The 14,782-nt window shown below is 30.5% G+C and overlaps 1 protein-coding gene across 1 annotated transcript; it reads right to left on the bottom strand.

Annotated features, from left to right (window-relative positions):
- Positions 1 to 1,326: 1,326 nt before the first annotated feature.
- On the bottom strand, positions 1,327 to 2,611 carry LOC114312468 (putative germin-like protein 2-1). The gene is made up of 2 exons (XM_028258703.2): positions 2,357 to 2,611; positions 1,327 to 2,019 (listed from the first exon to the last, which is right to left on the bottom strand). Exons 1-2 carry the CDS (start codon positions 2,469 to 2,471, stop codon positions 1,484 to 1,486), a joined length of 651 nt encoding a protein of 216 aa, XP_028114504.2. The 5' UTR covers positions 2,472 to 2,611; the 3' UTR covers positions 1,327 to 1,483.
- Between the last annotated feature and the right edge of the window lie 12,171 nt (positions 2,612 to 14,782).

Genomic DNA, 14,782 nt, shown 5'->3' with positions numbered 1-14,782 from the left:
CGATCCACCACAGGTTACTGTGTGTTTCTTGGTCCCAATCTCATCTCTTGGTGTGCTAAAAAGCAACCAACAGTTTCTCGATCTTCATCTGAGGCAGAATATCGTGCTTTAGCTCAGGTATCTGCTGAGTTGAGTTGGCTTGGCATGCTTCTAGCTGAACTTCATGTCTCTGTGGCTGTTCCTACCCTATGGTGTGATAACTTGTCTGCAATTGCCTTGGCTCACAATCCAGTCTTCCATGCTAGAACTAAGCATATTGAAGTTGATTATCATTTTGTTCGTGAGAAAGTTGCTGCCAAGAAACTTGCTATTTGTCATATTGCGTCAACTGACCAAATTGCCGATATTCTCACAAAGCCTCTCTCAGTTTCCAGATTTCAATACCTTCAGGGCAAACTTCAGGTGTTTCCCACTTCTCTCAGTTTGCGGGGGACTGTTAAGCATAATGCTCAGGATGAGGCTCAAGCTGACTCTGCAACAGCTGCACCAGCAGCACTAAAGCTCTGCAACAGCTTATAGTCGTCCAGCTCAACTAAAGGTTGCAAGTTGTTATTTTAATAGTTAGTTTGTTAGAACTAGAGTTAGATTGCAGTTATGGTTAGGTTAGGAGGTTAGAAGGTAGTTATTGTTTCTCTATAAATACAAGTCTGTAATTCTATCTTGTATTGAATAAAAAGAGTCACATTCTCTTTAATATTATTCTGTTACAAAATAGTTTTCTGATTTCCAAAAAATAATTTAGACTTTGAAATTATTTTAGACTTTTATTGTATAAGTCATTATCTTATTTTTAAACACAGAGTTCACTAGTTTAATAACAGTTCCTTATTATGGAACAAAGTTCAGTAGATGTTTTATCAACTTATAAAATTCTTAAAATAACAGTTCCTTATTATGGAACAAAAAAATTGTACGAAACAATTGAGATAAGTATTAAGAAATCATTGATATCAATCTATATATATTTTCTAATAACTTGTAAGAAATTATCATTTTCTAAAGGTTTTTTTTTCCCTTTTTTTTTTTTTTTTTCCCCCTTCTTTTTTGCTACACTAACCTTGACTCATCAAATAAAATTTCTAACACATATGGACACGTCATTTGAACTTCACCCCCAATTTAAGGTCATATCACGCTATGGTGTTACTATATAGAACTATCTTATCAACGACTTGAATGATAACATACATGCATATTTTGATGGCAATGAACTTCTTTCTCAAAGGAAATAATAATAATAACCAGATATATCAAATCTTGATATACACTAAAAACAATGAAACATTTAACAAACTCAGAATATTCTACGCTGTAAAAGTAAAGAAGTTTACAAACTTATTACATTCTTTTATTTATATTTGGAAAAATCAATCAAAGAATAACAAATCAACTAGCTGAACAATAAAGTAAAATATAAAAATTCTAAAATCTTGAAACAATTGGCCTAGACATTCTTTTTGATTTGTTGCTTTGGAATGAATGTTTAGAATTGAGACTCCATACGAACAATTATATTTTTATCCACTTGGAAAGCCTTTGAGAGAAGATCACTGGAGATTGCAGGTTTTGACCCAAAGACAGCATTTGCAATGGTAATAATACCAGGATTTTGGCTACTAAGTGCTGAAATGGCTATTGCATTACCATGTCCAACATTACGCTGAAAATGGATAAGACCCATCGGGAATACAAACACATCGCCCTCCTGAAGTAGCTTTGTGATGAAACGATTTTCTGGGTTAGAGGTGACAAACCCTACTTGTAGGCTCCCTTCAATGACAGTCAAAATTTCAGTGGCCCGAGGATGTATGTGGGGAGGGTTGATGCCCAATGGTGCGTAGTCTACGCGGGCCATGGAAATGCCAAGAGTGTTAAGCGCTGGAAATTGTTCAACATTTACTAAATTCACCTTCGATCCAACTGCATTCGATGTATTGCCTGCTAAGCGTAGCCCTCTAAACAAGAAATCATTGGCTTCTACAAGCTTCGGATCCTTGCACACCAAACCATTCACTAGCACTACAACCACAAAAAATAAAAGATTTAAGGCCCATAAAACTCAATAAGTAGATTATTATAAGATGTGTATACAAATAAATTGGTTTGGTTTTTTTTTTAATAATTAAAATCTTCTTTTTCGTGTTTTTCATTTTTATGCAAAAACTATTTTCAAAAATTAAAAATAAACTTTGGTGTTTCCTAAATAGTGAACTATTTTCAAAAATAAATAAATAATTCAAAAGCTGTTCGTCAAACAATTTTCTACATTTTTCAAGAAAATAAAAATAAAAAACAGAAAAAAAAAATAGAAAATAGAACCAAATAAACTAGAAAGTATATATGAAGAACATAGAACCTGAGCTACTGTTGTCTGCAACACAGAAGTCTTGAAGAGGATTATTGTCAGATGCAAAAGCAACCGAACAAGTTATAGCCAATAGTCCTAATAACAAAGCAAATTGTGATGCCATTTTGGAAACTAAAAATCTTCTTGTTGTTGAGAATGAAGCAATCTTCTTTTGAGAGTTGAAAGATTTGATGAGATGGGAAATAAGTAACCACTTAGAACTGCTTTTATAGATGTTTTTGGAAGATGGAAAGAGAGACTTTAAGGCCAGCCTAATAGCCCTCCCGACACCAATTAATATGCACCGGAATGAGTCTATATTCTTAATTCTTTATAATAAACAGCCAACAGCATGTTGAAATGGTAAATGCAGCCATTTCTTGACGAAATTGTCAATATTTCGGCGGATGAAAGGGAAATGTTATGGCGTGCACCACCCTACTACAGATTATGTAATTTTACTATAAAATTTTGTATCATCAATTATAAAATGTATAATTTTTTTCACAAATTAGTGTAATAAAAAATGTCATAATTAAGTTACAAATTTTTGCAACATCAATCACAAAATTTTATATATTTTATTATGCTAATTTGTGATAAAATTATACATTTTATAATTAATATTACAAAATTTTGTAATAAAATTACACATTTTTCTAATATGGTGCATATGGTATATAACATTTCCCCTATGAAATTGATTGGTTTCTACATCCTCTCTAAACCCTTTAAAAGCAAGCTGTCTTTCTCAGTCCAATAATACTACCTCTATAAAATAGTTTTTGGCTATTTTAATAGATTAAAGTTTGTGTATTTGGAAAGATAATTGGATTTTTTTGTAATTAGATGTGATATTGGTGGAAAAAAAAAAGTGAAATGATTATAGGTTTGGTGTGATATTTTGTCTGATTAACTATTTTAACCAATTTTATCTTCTTCTTTTTTTTTTTGTAGATTTTAACCCAAAATATTAAAAAAAAACACTCTTGCCAAACACCCCTAACAAATCATAGATTTAGGATTTTCCATTTCATTGTACAACATATATTGAGGAATAAGCATGTTGTTTGGTTTGACGAGGTAGCTTCAATTGTAAAGTGAGTTGTTCATGTCTTGCGAGGTGACTTGTTCATGTCGATGGAATACTGCATGAAAAGTTCCTCAGATAAAATATATATATATATATATATATTTTTATGCATCACATGAAAAGTTTGTTAGAGTTTATTAGATAATATATATATATATATATGAAGAAAAAATTATAATACACACTACTCAAATAGTATTTACTATATGCGTCTTATAATTAAAAAAAATAGCATAACTTTATATTTTTTGAATTATAACTAAAAAAAAAAATTATAAGCAAACACTACATGAGACATAACTAAAGATTTTATGAGTCATAACTAAAATATTGTCATAACTAAATAGGCAACTTACCCGTGAATTCTTTGATCTTGTTTGTATGATTTTTTATTTTATCAAAAATTCAACCATGCTAGAGTTAAAAGCGAAATTATTTGACATATTTTTTTTGATTGGCAAAGAAAAATTTCATTTAACAGCATGAAATTAAAGGTACAGGAAGATGACATGCATCGAGAGAGATTCAGAAGTATAAAAATACCCCTACTACTGCTACTCGCACCCATACAACCAACTCCTAAGCCTCTCAATTTTTTAAACAACCAAGTTAAAAAGAATTTAACTGAAAAATTAAACTACTTGAATCCCCACATAATCATCCCACCAAAACCCCCAAAACAAACTAAACAGAAACTAAACAACACCCCAGCAGCCCTAACCACCCAAAACAAAATCTAGTCTAATCTAGTCAACCCACCAAAACAAAGCAACAGACCACGCCTCTGCCAAGACCCACTCCACCTGCTGCTACAACTCCCAAAGCCCCACGCCTCAGCTGCTAGCTCATGCTACCGCTAGGCTGCTGTAACTCCCATCTCCCCATGCCCACACCGGCCGAGAAAATGTTACATTGAACTATTAATTGCTCATTAGTTTGGTAACATAACAAAGTAAAATGAACCAAATTTGAACAAATTATAAAATTCCTAAAAAAAAATTTAAACCAAACTTGAATAGTTAAAATACTGATAAAAGTTACAATTAAAAAAAATAAAATAAAATTTGGATACATATTTAAGAGTTTTATTATGAGTCTAGATTCTCTAACGCTATGTTTGGATTGAGTGATTTAGAGAGAAATGAAGAGATATATATTTCACTTACTTGTTTGGAAAACTTAAGTAGAGAGAAATGAGAAGAAATAGAGAGAAATTGAGAGAAACTCATTTCTCTTATAACCCTCATTTTCAATCTTTCCAAAAGTTGAGAGATTGAGAGAGAAAAGAAATCAATACTTTCATAATACTAATTTTGTCTCTATAAAATAAAAAGAAATAAAATGATTGAAAATATAAAAAGGTTATTTTGATAATATAACATAAAATAATTTCTTTTCTTTTCTCTTATGAAATCTAACCAAATAAGAAGGAGAGAAATCACAATCATTTCTTTTATTTTATTTCTTACTTGTCTAAACAAGAATGAGAGAAATCATAATCATTTCTTTTCTTTTCTTTTCTCTTATAACTTAAGTAATCCTTTCTTCTTCTTTTTCTCTCTTAAATTCCCAAACATAGTGTAAAGTAATTTTGGAAATTTTTTTTTGGGTGCTTTGTTCATAAATCCAAATTTTAATTTTCTTCGACTAAAGGTCTATGGTCTCAAACACCTTGTTCAAAAGAACAAACTCAAGTAAGATGACCAAAATGCCCCTCCTTATATATATCACATACACAGTATCATTTCACTAAAACCCTAACATTCACTCTCTCTCTCTCTCTCCCCATCTCATTTACTCTCTCTTAACACCACACCATCGCCTCCTTCCTCCTCTGTCGCGGCCACCGAATTGCTGCAACCACCACGGCGGTTGTTCGACTGCGACATTGTTTATCCTCTGCTGCGACTTTTAGATCTTCATCACGGTGGTTTTCAGCGATGCATCTTGCGATCGAAGCCACCATACCCTAGGCGGAGAGAAATTGCCTCTGTCCACCGGAAACGTGTCGAAGAACGACAGAGACGAGCTATTGGCATTGCCTATCAACTTCGCAGTGGTCACGTAACGCCCCGAAATAATAATAATAGCACATCTCATAATAGTCCTTGCAATTGATTAATAACATCATATCTTATATTCCATTTATAAACTTGATGATACAAAAGATGACATATGCATGTATACATTCCTAAATCTTTAATCCTGAATCTATAGCATATAACATGGATACATTAATTAAAATTTAAGTAAGATCACGTAATTATATGTCCTAATGGCGACATCTTTCCAAGTCAATACTTGGATACAGCAAAATGAGTTCAACTCAATAGAATTAAAGCCCAAAACTTATACAAAAATAATTATATCAAATAAAACAAAAGAAACTCTTAGCTCCAAGTCCTCCCATCTATGTCCTTGGTAAAGGTATATCATTAGCACTTGAAAGTTATTTTCCACATAGGATGAGCCAAAGCCCAATAGAGATACTTTAACGCAATATATGAATCTTAACAAAGCCATAAGGTGAATGCGCATGCATACCATTTGTCAAACATTTCACATTTCCATCTCAGCACAATGTAATGCCAGATTATATATCAATTCATGAAAATAACCTTTTATATTAGAAAACAAAGCAATGGATACAAAATACTGGGAATTTCTAGGTACATGTCTGCCAATAGGCTATACAAGCACTACCAAAGTCATTTTACCGGTACTAACTAGAAGGATCAGTACCTAACCGCGTGGGTTTCTAGACTTTCACCAATGACACACAGGCCAACATAATAACCACAACCACACCTCCTCTAACCAAATTCACCAAGGTATTCATCCATTTTTCTCAAAGCAATTCATCTTCAATACGTAAGTATGAAACGATACTCAATGCAAGATGTATGAGTAATTAGTTTTAATTCACCTAATTCTCATGTAATTTCTACAACAGTCAAAACTATCATCCACTGATAGCCTAAAATAAATATTTCTATACAATAGATAATTTCCAACAAAAGATATAATCTCATCATTTCAAAGTGAGAGTGATATTAAATATTCAACTCTACCATCATCATCAACATATACATTGTTCCATCCTTACAAAACCCAACATCATTTCCATTCTCTTTCACAAACCAATATCTATGATTTTGGAACAAAACCCCATTTTCTTTCAAAATCAATTTTAAGTAAAGAAATTCACCATTTTAACATATCTTAATCATAAACACATCCCCACAATATTTCTCAAAAACCCATTTGAAGACCCCTTTTTTTCAATTCAAAACCAAACCCTAGGTTTAACTCAAAATCCCCAAATAACTAGATTCTATTAATAGACAAATAATTCAGGTAAGAAATGGATAACCCAGCTCATATTATGCTTAATTATGCATGTGATTATGTGTTTGATATGAATTTGGAAGTTTAAGTGTGTGAATTATGTAATTTAGAATTCTATCTGTTGGATGTACAGATATCTATTACAATCATGACTTTGAATGGAAATTAAATGCCTTAGAGGTGCCAAACCAAAACCGACTTCATATCTATATTTAGCATGATTTTTAGAGCCTACTGTAAAAGTTTGTAAAATTACGATTCATAATGATTTAATTAAGTTAATTGGCCTACATTATATACGTATCTATCTATCTTGAGTTCATCTTTGTGGAGAGCATTTGCTAGAGAGAGTTAGAGAGAGAGAGGAAGAAGAAAAACTAGGGATTTGGAATAGATTCAAAAGGAAACTCCTAGATTTGAGCTAAGGTATGAAAATCGACCTAGAATCTTTGTATATAACTCATCTTTTGTTTGAAATCAAGAGGAATTTAAGGATTCAACACTTAAAAGAGTTAGGGTTTTGAATATAGCTCAATGGACTTCTTCATTTGTGATATGCTTCCGCTTATGACCCCATTATTATAATTATTTTGTATGTTTGTATGAGGCCATAGGTAATCAAGTGATTATTGGTCGGTTATGAACCAAACTTCTAGGGACAGGTTTGGGTCATGACAAGAAATCCCTACCTCAAGATTAGAAGACAAGAGAGAGCAAGGGTTGAATTTTTGCGGAGCCAAAAACGATAACTCCTCCGATTAAAACAAAGCTCTAGATATGCTCTACCTTTTTCTCCAAGGGGTTAGAGTAAAGAAATCAATAGATTGGGAGTATTTAGAGCTTGAATACTAGAACTAGAGAGACATAGTGAAGAACTAGAGTTTTTGAAATGTTTAGAGAGAGAGAGAGAGAGATAAATAAAAAAGTGACTCAGAAAACATTTTCTCGGACAGATATATGTGCAGACCGCTCGAGCTACCAAAACACCACTCGAGTGTCAAACACAAAATAAGTGACACCGCTCGAACGCACAAAGACCCCCTCTCAAAAGTTTAAACCCGCAAAAGGCTGCTCGATCACAAGAAAGACCGCTTGAGCAAAAATACCTCACTTCTAGTAATTTTGCAGATTGTAAAAAATCCCTCAAACACAAGAAAGACCGCTCGAGCAAACAGGAAAAAATCTAGGCAACAACTCTTTTGAAAAAATAACTCCCAACCTATTTCAAACACAACTATAACTCTCAAATAGTCAAACTCAACTAGTACAAGATGAAAATGAAATGAACAATAGTTGAGGACATGGATTCCTAGATTCAAAAGCAAGAAATGGGTTGGGTCTAAACCAAAATCGTTATAAGTCGATTACAGCGCCTTCAGGTATGGTTTTCTTGAATTTGCCAACTTTGCCTTCTTACAAACCCTATGCCTCCGCTCAATTGTAAACCATCATCTTCATCGCCACCATCTTTCGTCGTGCTTCTTCTTCTTCCTCTCCTAATGCCCTAACCCAGATATAGGGTTTTCAAGATCTAGATAAAGATCTAGGGTGAGAGATCGACATCTGCCACCGGAGAGCTTTGACGACGACTCTACGACGGATCTGAAAATGATTGAAGAGGAGAGTGAACAAAACCATATTGTCATTGTGATTGATCGTGTGCTATGAAATTATTGAAAACCATCTATTTTATTTAGATTTGTTAAATACTTGATAAAAGTGGATCTTGGATCGAAAATATAAAATACTTGGCAGGCGAAAATCTTCTCTCTTCTCTATATCTGTCTCTTTTTTCTTCTTTTTTCTTTTTTATTTTTTGTGTGTGTTGTTATCTGTTTAGATTTGTTGTTGTTGTTGATAATGATAACAACAATGATGATTGTAACAGATAAATAATTTTTTTGACATAAACAGACTGTTTTCAGTAGATAAAACAGATTGTTTTCAACAGATAGTAAACTGATTATTTTTGTGTTGTTGTTGTTGATGATGAACCCTGGTTCAGTAACTCTAGCTGGAAAATCTTTTTCTTTTTCTTCATAATCCCCTATTTGGTTCTCCAGAAAAGAAAAGGAAAGAAAATTCAACAGATAGATATTAATTTGAACGGATAATCAAAAAAAATGAATGGATAAGGTAAAAAAATTGAACATTTAAGGGAAAAAATTTGAACAGATATGAAAATTTTTGAACAGATAGTCAACAAACAGATTAAAAAAAGTCAACAAATAAATTAAGGGATAAAATTTGAACCAAAATATCCTTCAAAAAAAACCAAAAGACTTCTCACTAAAGTATTTCACCAACAAAAAATATTCACTGGACCTAATGGCTTATACCTTCCTTAACTGGGCTTTTCAACAATTTACTCTTTTATTTTTAGATAACTAGTATTTAATTGTACAAAAATTAAAGATACAATAGTCAAAAGGTGCAAGTATAACAACCATACAAATAATCACACTAAAATCACCTTTAAAAAATAAGGGGGGAAAAAAAACCTCAAAAAAATCTCTCCTTTTGAACTATTAGCCTAATTATAATTAATCAAAATTTCTTATATAATTTCCAAAAGCCCACCACCAAAATTAATTCACAAACTAATATTGTATTTGGTTGGGAGATTTGACGAGAGATTTAGAAAAAAAAATATAAAAGGTATGTGAAATGTGAATAAAATATATTTATATTTTACCTAGTTTCACACACTTTTTCCATTTTTCTTTCTAAATCCCTTCCCAAATCCCTCAGTCAAACACAACATAAAGGACAAAATAGAAAATTCTAAAAGAAACTAAAGGCAAAATAAGCAACAAAAGACGAGCTTTCTCAACCAAACCTATTCTTAAGATATATAGTGGAATATATTTTATATATTTATATATCATTTTATTTTACCTGTGATATTTTTTTATGAACTCTTATGTTGTATTTGGTTAATTAGAATGAGACAGAATTGAATGATTATGTGCCTTTATTATAACTTTAGCTACGAGTTCTGATTTTGTAAAGTAATTTTGAATTTTTTTTTATCTGACTGGTATTTAATTATACAAAAATTGAAGATACCATACAAATAATCACTCTAGCATCATTTTTTTTAAAGGATAATTTACAAATACACCCCTTGATATTTGCTTAAAATACAGATTACCTTTTTATGGTTTGAAAAATTACATATACACCCTTGTTAGAATTTTTCATTTAACAGAATTAATTAAAAAAATAAATTTTCTAACTGTTCTCCTATACAATAATAAAATTACCTGGATTATTAATTGAAATAAATTTCTGTCATTATTAAAATTGTTAATTAACCTGATAATTTATTAAAAAAGTGAACTATTTATTATGAAATTTAAAATTTCAAAGGACGTAATATAATTTTCAGAACCACAATGGACAATTTATATTTGAAGCAAACCTTAAAGGATGTATTTGTAATTTACCAAAAAAAAAAAAACCACAACATTTGCACTATTAAGCTAATTAAGATTAACCCAATTTTCTTACATAATTTCCAAGAGCCCTCCCCCTAAAGTAAAATTATATGAAAATGATGAATGTTTTTAATTTTTTTCATCACCAAAATAAATTTTAGTTTTTTACAATTTTTTTTTGTTTCTAAAAACAGACTTTAAAAATCAAATCAAACAAAGCCTTGGACACTATGGTACTTTTAGTCCTTGCCATTACAAAGACTATGAAAAATTATGTTGTGCTCTAGGAGTAAGTTCACATTGTGTCTATACCTGATATTATTGATTAAAATTGTGAGATTCAATACTTCTTATTAGAATATTGAGAAATAATTTGACAATTGTCAAATAATAAGCAGTGTAGAGTATTACTCGTAAACCACAAAATAACCTCTCTAAAGATTATTCTCAAATAATAATATTTTTTTTTTAACACTGTAGTTAAAAAATGCCTTTGACACTTCTATAATTGAAGTTGTTCTTCTGATAGAATAAAAATATGTAATTACTTTTAGTTTCTTTTACCTTCAAATCTAATCTTGAGAGAACTTAAAGGGATCATAGAGCTAACCACAAGTTCTGTTTTAATAATTTAAACCGTTTATTTTGTAAGACTCTTTGTATATAACATTCATAAAAAAATTAGATTAATCCAACAATTATAGTTTTTTTATTTTATTGTGTTTGTCTCTTAAAAAAATAGTGGTCTATTTTAAAAAAAATACAGTTGTCTATTTTTTGAAAACAAATGTGATAAAAAAAAAAATGTTGCGATTGATATTAATTTATCAAAATGGTACATGTGATGAACTTCACAAATCTCTCAAATTCTCCCAAGTTTATATTTTAATTTGAGAGAAATTCAAACTTACTTTGACTATTGATATTTTACAAAATCCCATGTCTTATAGTGCAAAAGGCAAGTAATAAATTCTATATAACTAAAACATCCAAATGTTATAAAGGACCTCCATAACCAGAAAATTACAATAGGCAAAACAAACAAATGTGAATTGTAATATTCTCAAAGTATGAAGGATAATAAAATAATTTTCTTCAAATGTAATCATTGAGCCATACGTGAGACTAAAGTCATTAAAATAAAAAACACACAAATTTATCAAGAAATCCAAGAAAATGACCAAATTATCTAAAAAGCCTAAAACAAATAAACACTTCTTTATATATATATATATATATATAGGGGCGAAGGCACATTGGGACCAGGAGAGTTACGTGCCTCCCCCCTCCCCCCAAATTTTTGAAAATTGTGTTTTTACCCCTATTTGAAAAATAATTAATTTTAAAATTCAAAGTATGTCACAATTTTTTGTATCTCATCTTCTATTTTTGTTTTTGTTTTTTATTTTTGACGAAATCTTTGCAAAACCAACATGGTTAATCTATTAGTCAGAATTCTTGCATTTTCATTATGAGGTTAGAGGTTCAAATATCTCAATCTGATTATTGATTGTATTTTTCATGTTATTTATTTATGATTTTTCTCTCTTATCTTGAAAATATTTATTTATATTAATTATATGGTGTATCGATTTTCATTATGATTATAATTCATTGGTTTCACTATAACATAATTCATAAAATTATTTACATTGTGAAAGATCACTACAACCTTAACTCAATGTTGCCCCTACTAAGTTAAAATTCTGACTCTCACTGTATATATGAACAAATCATAAAACTAGGATTTACCATTTCATAGTACAGCATAGTATTAAGGAATAAGCATGTTGTTTGGTTTGACAAGGTAGCTTCAATTGTAAGGTGACTTGTTCATGTCGATGGAATACTGCGTGAAAAGTTCCTTAGATAAAATATATCTATATATATATATATAATAAGCAGCGCTTGACGCTTGCTTTTTCTTTTCTCGATTTTGTCCTTTTGTTTCGTTTAATTTACTGATGCTGGCTTGCATTTTGGCCTCTTACTTCCACAACTGCCCATGGACCTCTTCTCTATTAATTTGTTGTTGTTTATAAGGTCTGTCTTGAAATTTATCCACGTGAGACAGTTGGACCCAGCACATTATTATTTAACATACAGACAAAAATAAGGCTGCCCCACCAGACCTATCTACACGCCCGGCCCTGAGATTTTTAGAGTCTAGAGTCAATAATTAACTAATAAATTTTTGTGACTTTTCATATATTTTTTTTATTGAATGAAAAAAATGAAAAAAAAGAATAAAGTTAAAAGACAAAATTTGTATCAAAATCACAAAAAATATTTAGTATTACATTACAACAATTAATAAGTGTCGTTTGATTCTCACTCTTCTTGCATTTTTAGTAACAAATAAATCAATCATACTTGCATAATCTAGTTTTTTTGTAAAATCATTTTCAATGGATAACAATGCTAATTATTTTAAATAGGGCTTTCAATTTTTTAATGAGTCAATTTATTTTAAATTAGTTTTGGGTCTTCCTTAATTTTTCTTTATTTAAAATATACCTAATATATTACAATAAATTATAGTAAAATGACCATTTTTTTTGTCTATTTTCAATGGATAACAATGTCAATTTTCTTGAATGGACCTTTCAATTTTTTAATGGGTCAATTTATTTTAAATTAATTTGAACATTTTTTAATTTTTTTTAAACTTAAAATATACTTAATATATTACACTAAACCATAATAAAATAGCCCCTTTTTTTAGCCTATTTTGAAGGGCCCTAGGCCATGGCCTTGTTGGCCCATGCCCAGGGTGGCACTGCCTATCTATCTAATGTGCTTATTTATTTAATATAAATAATGATGGTATTACGTGTATCAATTAATATATATATTAGTATATTAATTAATGTTATATCATTATTACTGAGTCCACTTATTATACAAATTATAAATACTCAAAAGTTCTAAAATTATATCACATCATCTATTAATATACTAATTAATACATTAATTAATATATATAATATACTCTCCGCTTTATTGACAGTCTTTTTCATACTCTATATATTTTTTTTCATCAATAAAACTTTTTTTTTATTGACCAAAAAAATTAGTATATATAATATCATTCTATAAATAATGTTGTATTTATTTATTTATTTTCCCCATGCTCCATCGCGACCCAGCCACGTCGTCGTCCCTACTGGCCCATCACCTCTAGCCATCGCCGTCACAACCCAGCCATCGACCCAACCATTTCGAACCAGATCTGGAAAACTGTAGATGTAGTTCAATGGAGAGATCTGAATCCAGCTTTGTAGATATGGTTATTCTTTAATGCATCAATTATTTTTCTTTTTTATTGGATTCTTGTATTTACAAGTGTTTTTGCCACAGCTGAGGTGAAATTGATTTGGGGTGAGTATGAAAGAGGAGAGGGACAGAGGAGAGTTTGAGCACCAAGGATTATCTAAAGTTTTTTTTTCTTAAACTTTTTTAAAGTGGTGTATTGTATGGTTGAGATTTAATGCTAAAAAATTAATGTGACTTGTCATTAAATCTTAACCACACAATGCACCACTCTAAAAAATTTTAAGAAAAAAAAACCCTAGAAAATCCTTACTCGAGTTTGAGAGAGAAAAGGCTTTGGTGGTTCGGCGTCGTCAGCGAGAGGATAGAAGAGAGAGATGAGAGTTTTGAGAGACAGAGGAGTGAGAAGAGAGTTTTGGGGGAGTCTTTTGTATGCATCAAACAATTATATGTATATATATATATATTTCTATGCTTTGCATGAAAATAAAAATCGATAATAAAGTTCCATGATAAGAATAATATATAGAGAGAGATGGTAGTGGAATAGAACTTTGGAATTTTTATAGAAGAAAAATATTTGAGGTCACAATTTTTGTGATCATAATGGCTTAAAATTGTTAAAACCACGTCGTTTTGACAGTTTTGAACTATTATGGTCACAAAAATTGTGGTCCTCTAGTATTGTTGTTTATAGAATTATTGCACACTAATGATTCTATCTTAATAATAAGAATACAAAATAATGATAATGAAAGGGACGGCTTGTCCCAGTTTGATATTTTAAGGTTTAAAAGAACAACAATGATTCATCCCCCTTTTCCCTCCACCCCTTTGACCCCCTCTCTCTCTCTCTTTGACCCCCTCTCTCTCTCTCATTGGTTACATTTTCTTTTTCTTTTTCTTTTTTTTTTTCCTGCTCCTACAATCACCACCCGCCACGTGGCAAAGAGGGTGAGGGGATGACCCCCAAAAGGGGGTCCAAGCATTATTCTTAAAAGAAATATTTAATTCATAGATCTAGGCTGACCTAAAATTTTTAATTTATTGAATTTTCGAGTTTGACTTAGAATAAAGAGTTTTAGTTTAACTTGACCATTTATAAAATTTTAATTTTAATTTTTATATTATTTAATTACAAAATAATCTAGAAAGATAATAAAGAAAAAAAATACATATATATATATATATATATATATATATATATATATATAAGAAAAATTAGTCTAAGGTCTCTTTTCCATTTTTAGCAATGGAAGAGATCCACAATATTATATTATA

Source organism: Camellia sinensis, chromosome 5 (genome assembly GCF_055761805.1).
Source record: "Camellia sinensis isolate YWXY chromosome 5, ASM5576180v1, whole genome shotgun sequence".
Lineage (NCBI taxonomy): Eukaryota > Viridiplantae > Streptophyta > Magnoliopsida > Ericales > Theaceae > Camellia > Camellia sinensis.
Note: the sequence above shows the minus strand (reverse complement) of the source record. Positions and strands in the feature narration are given on the sequence as shown.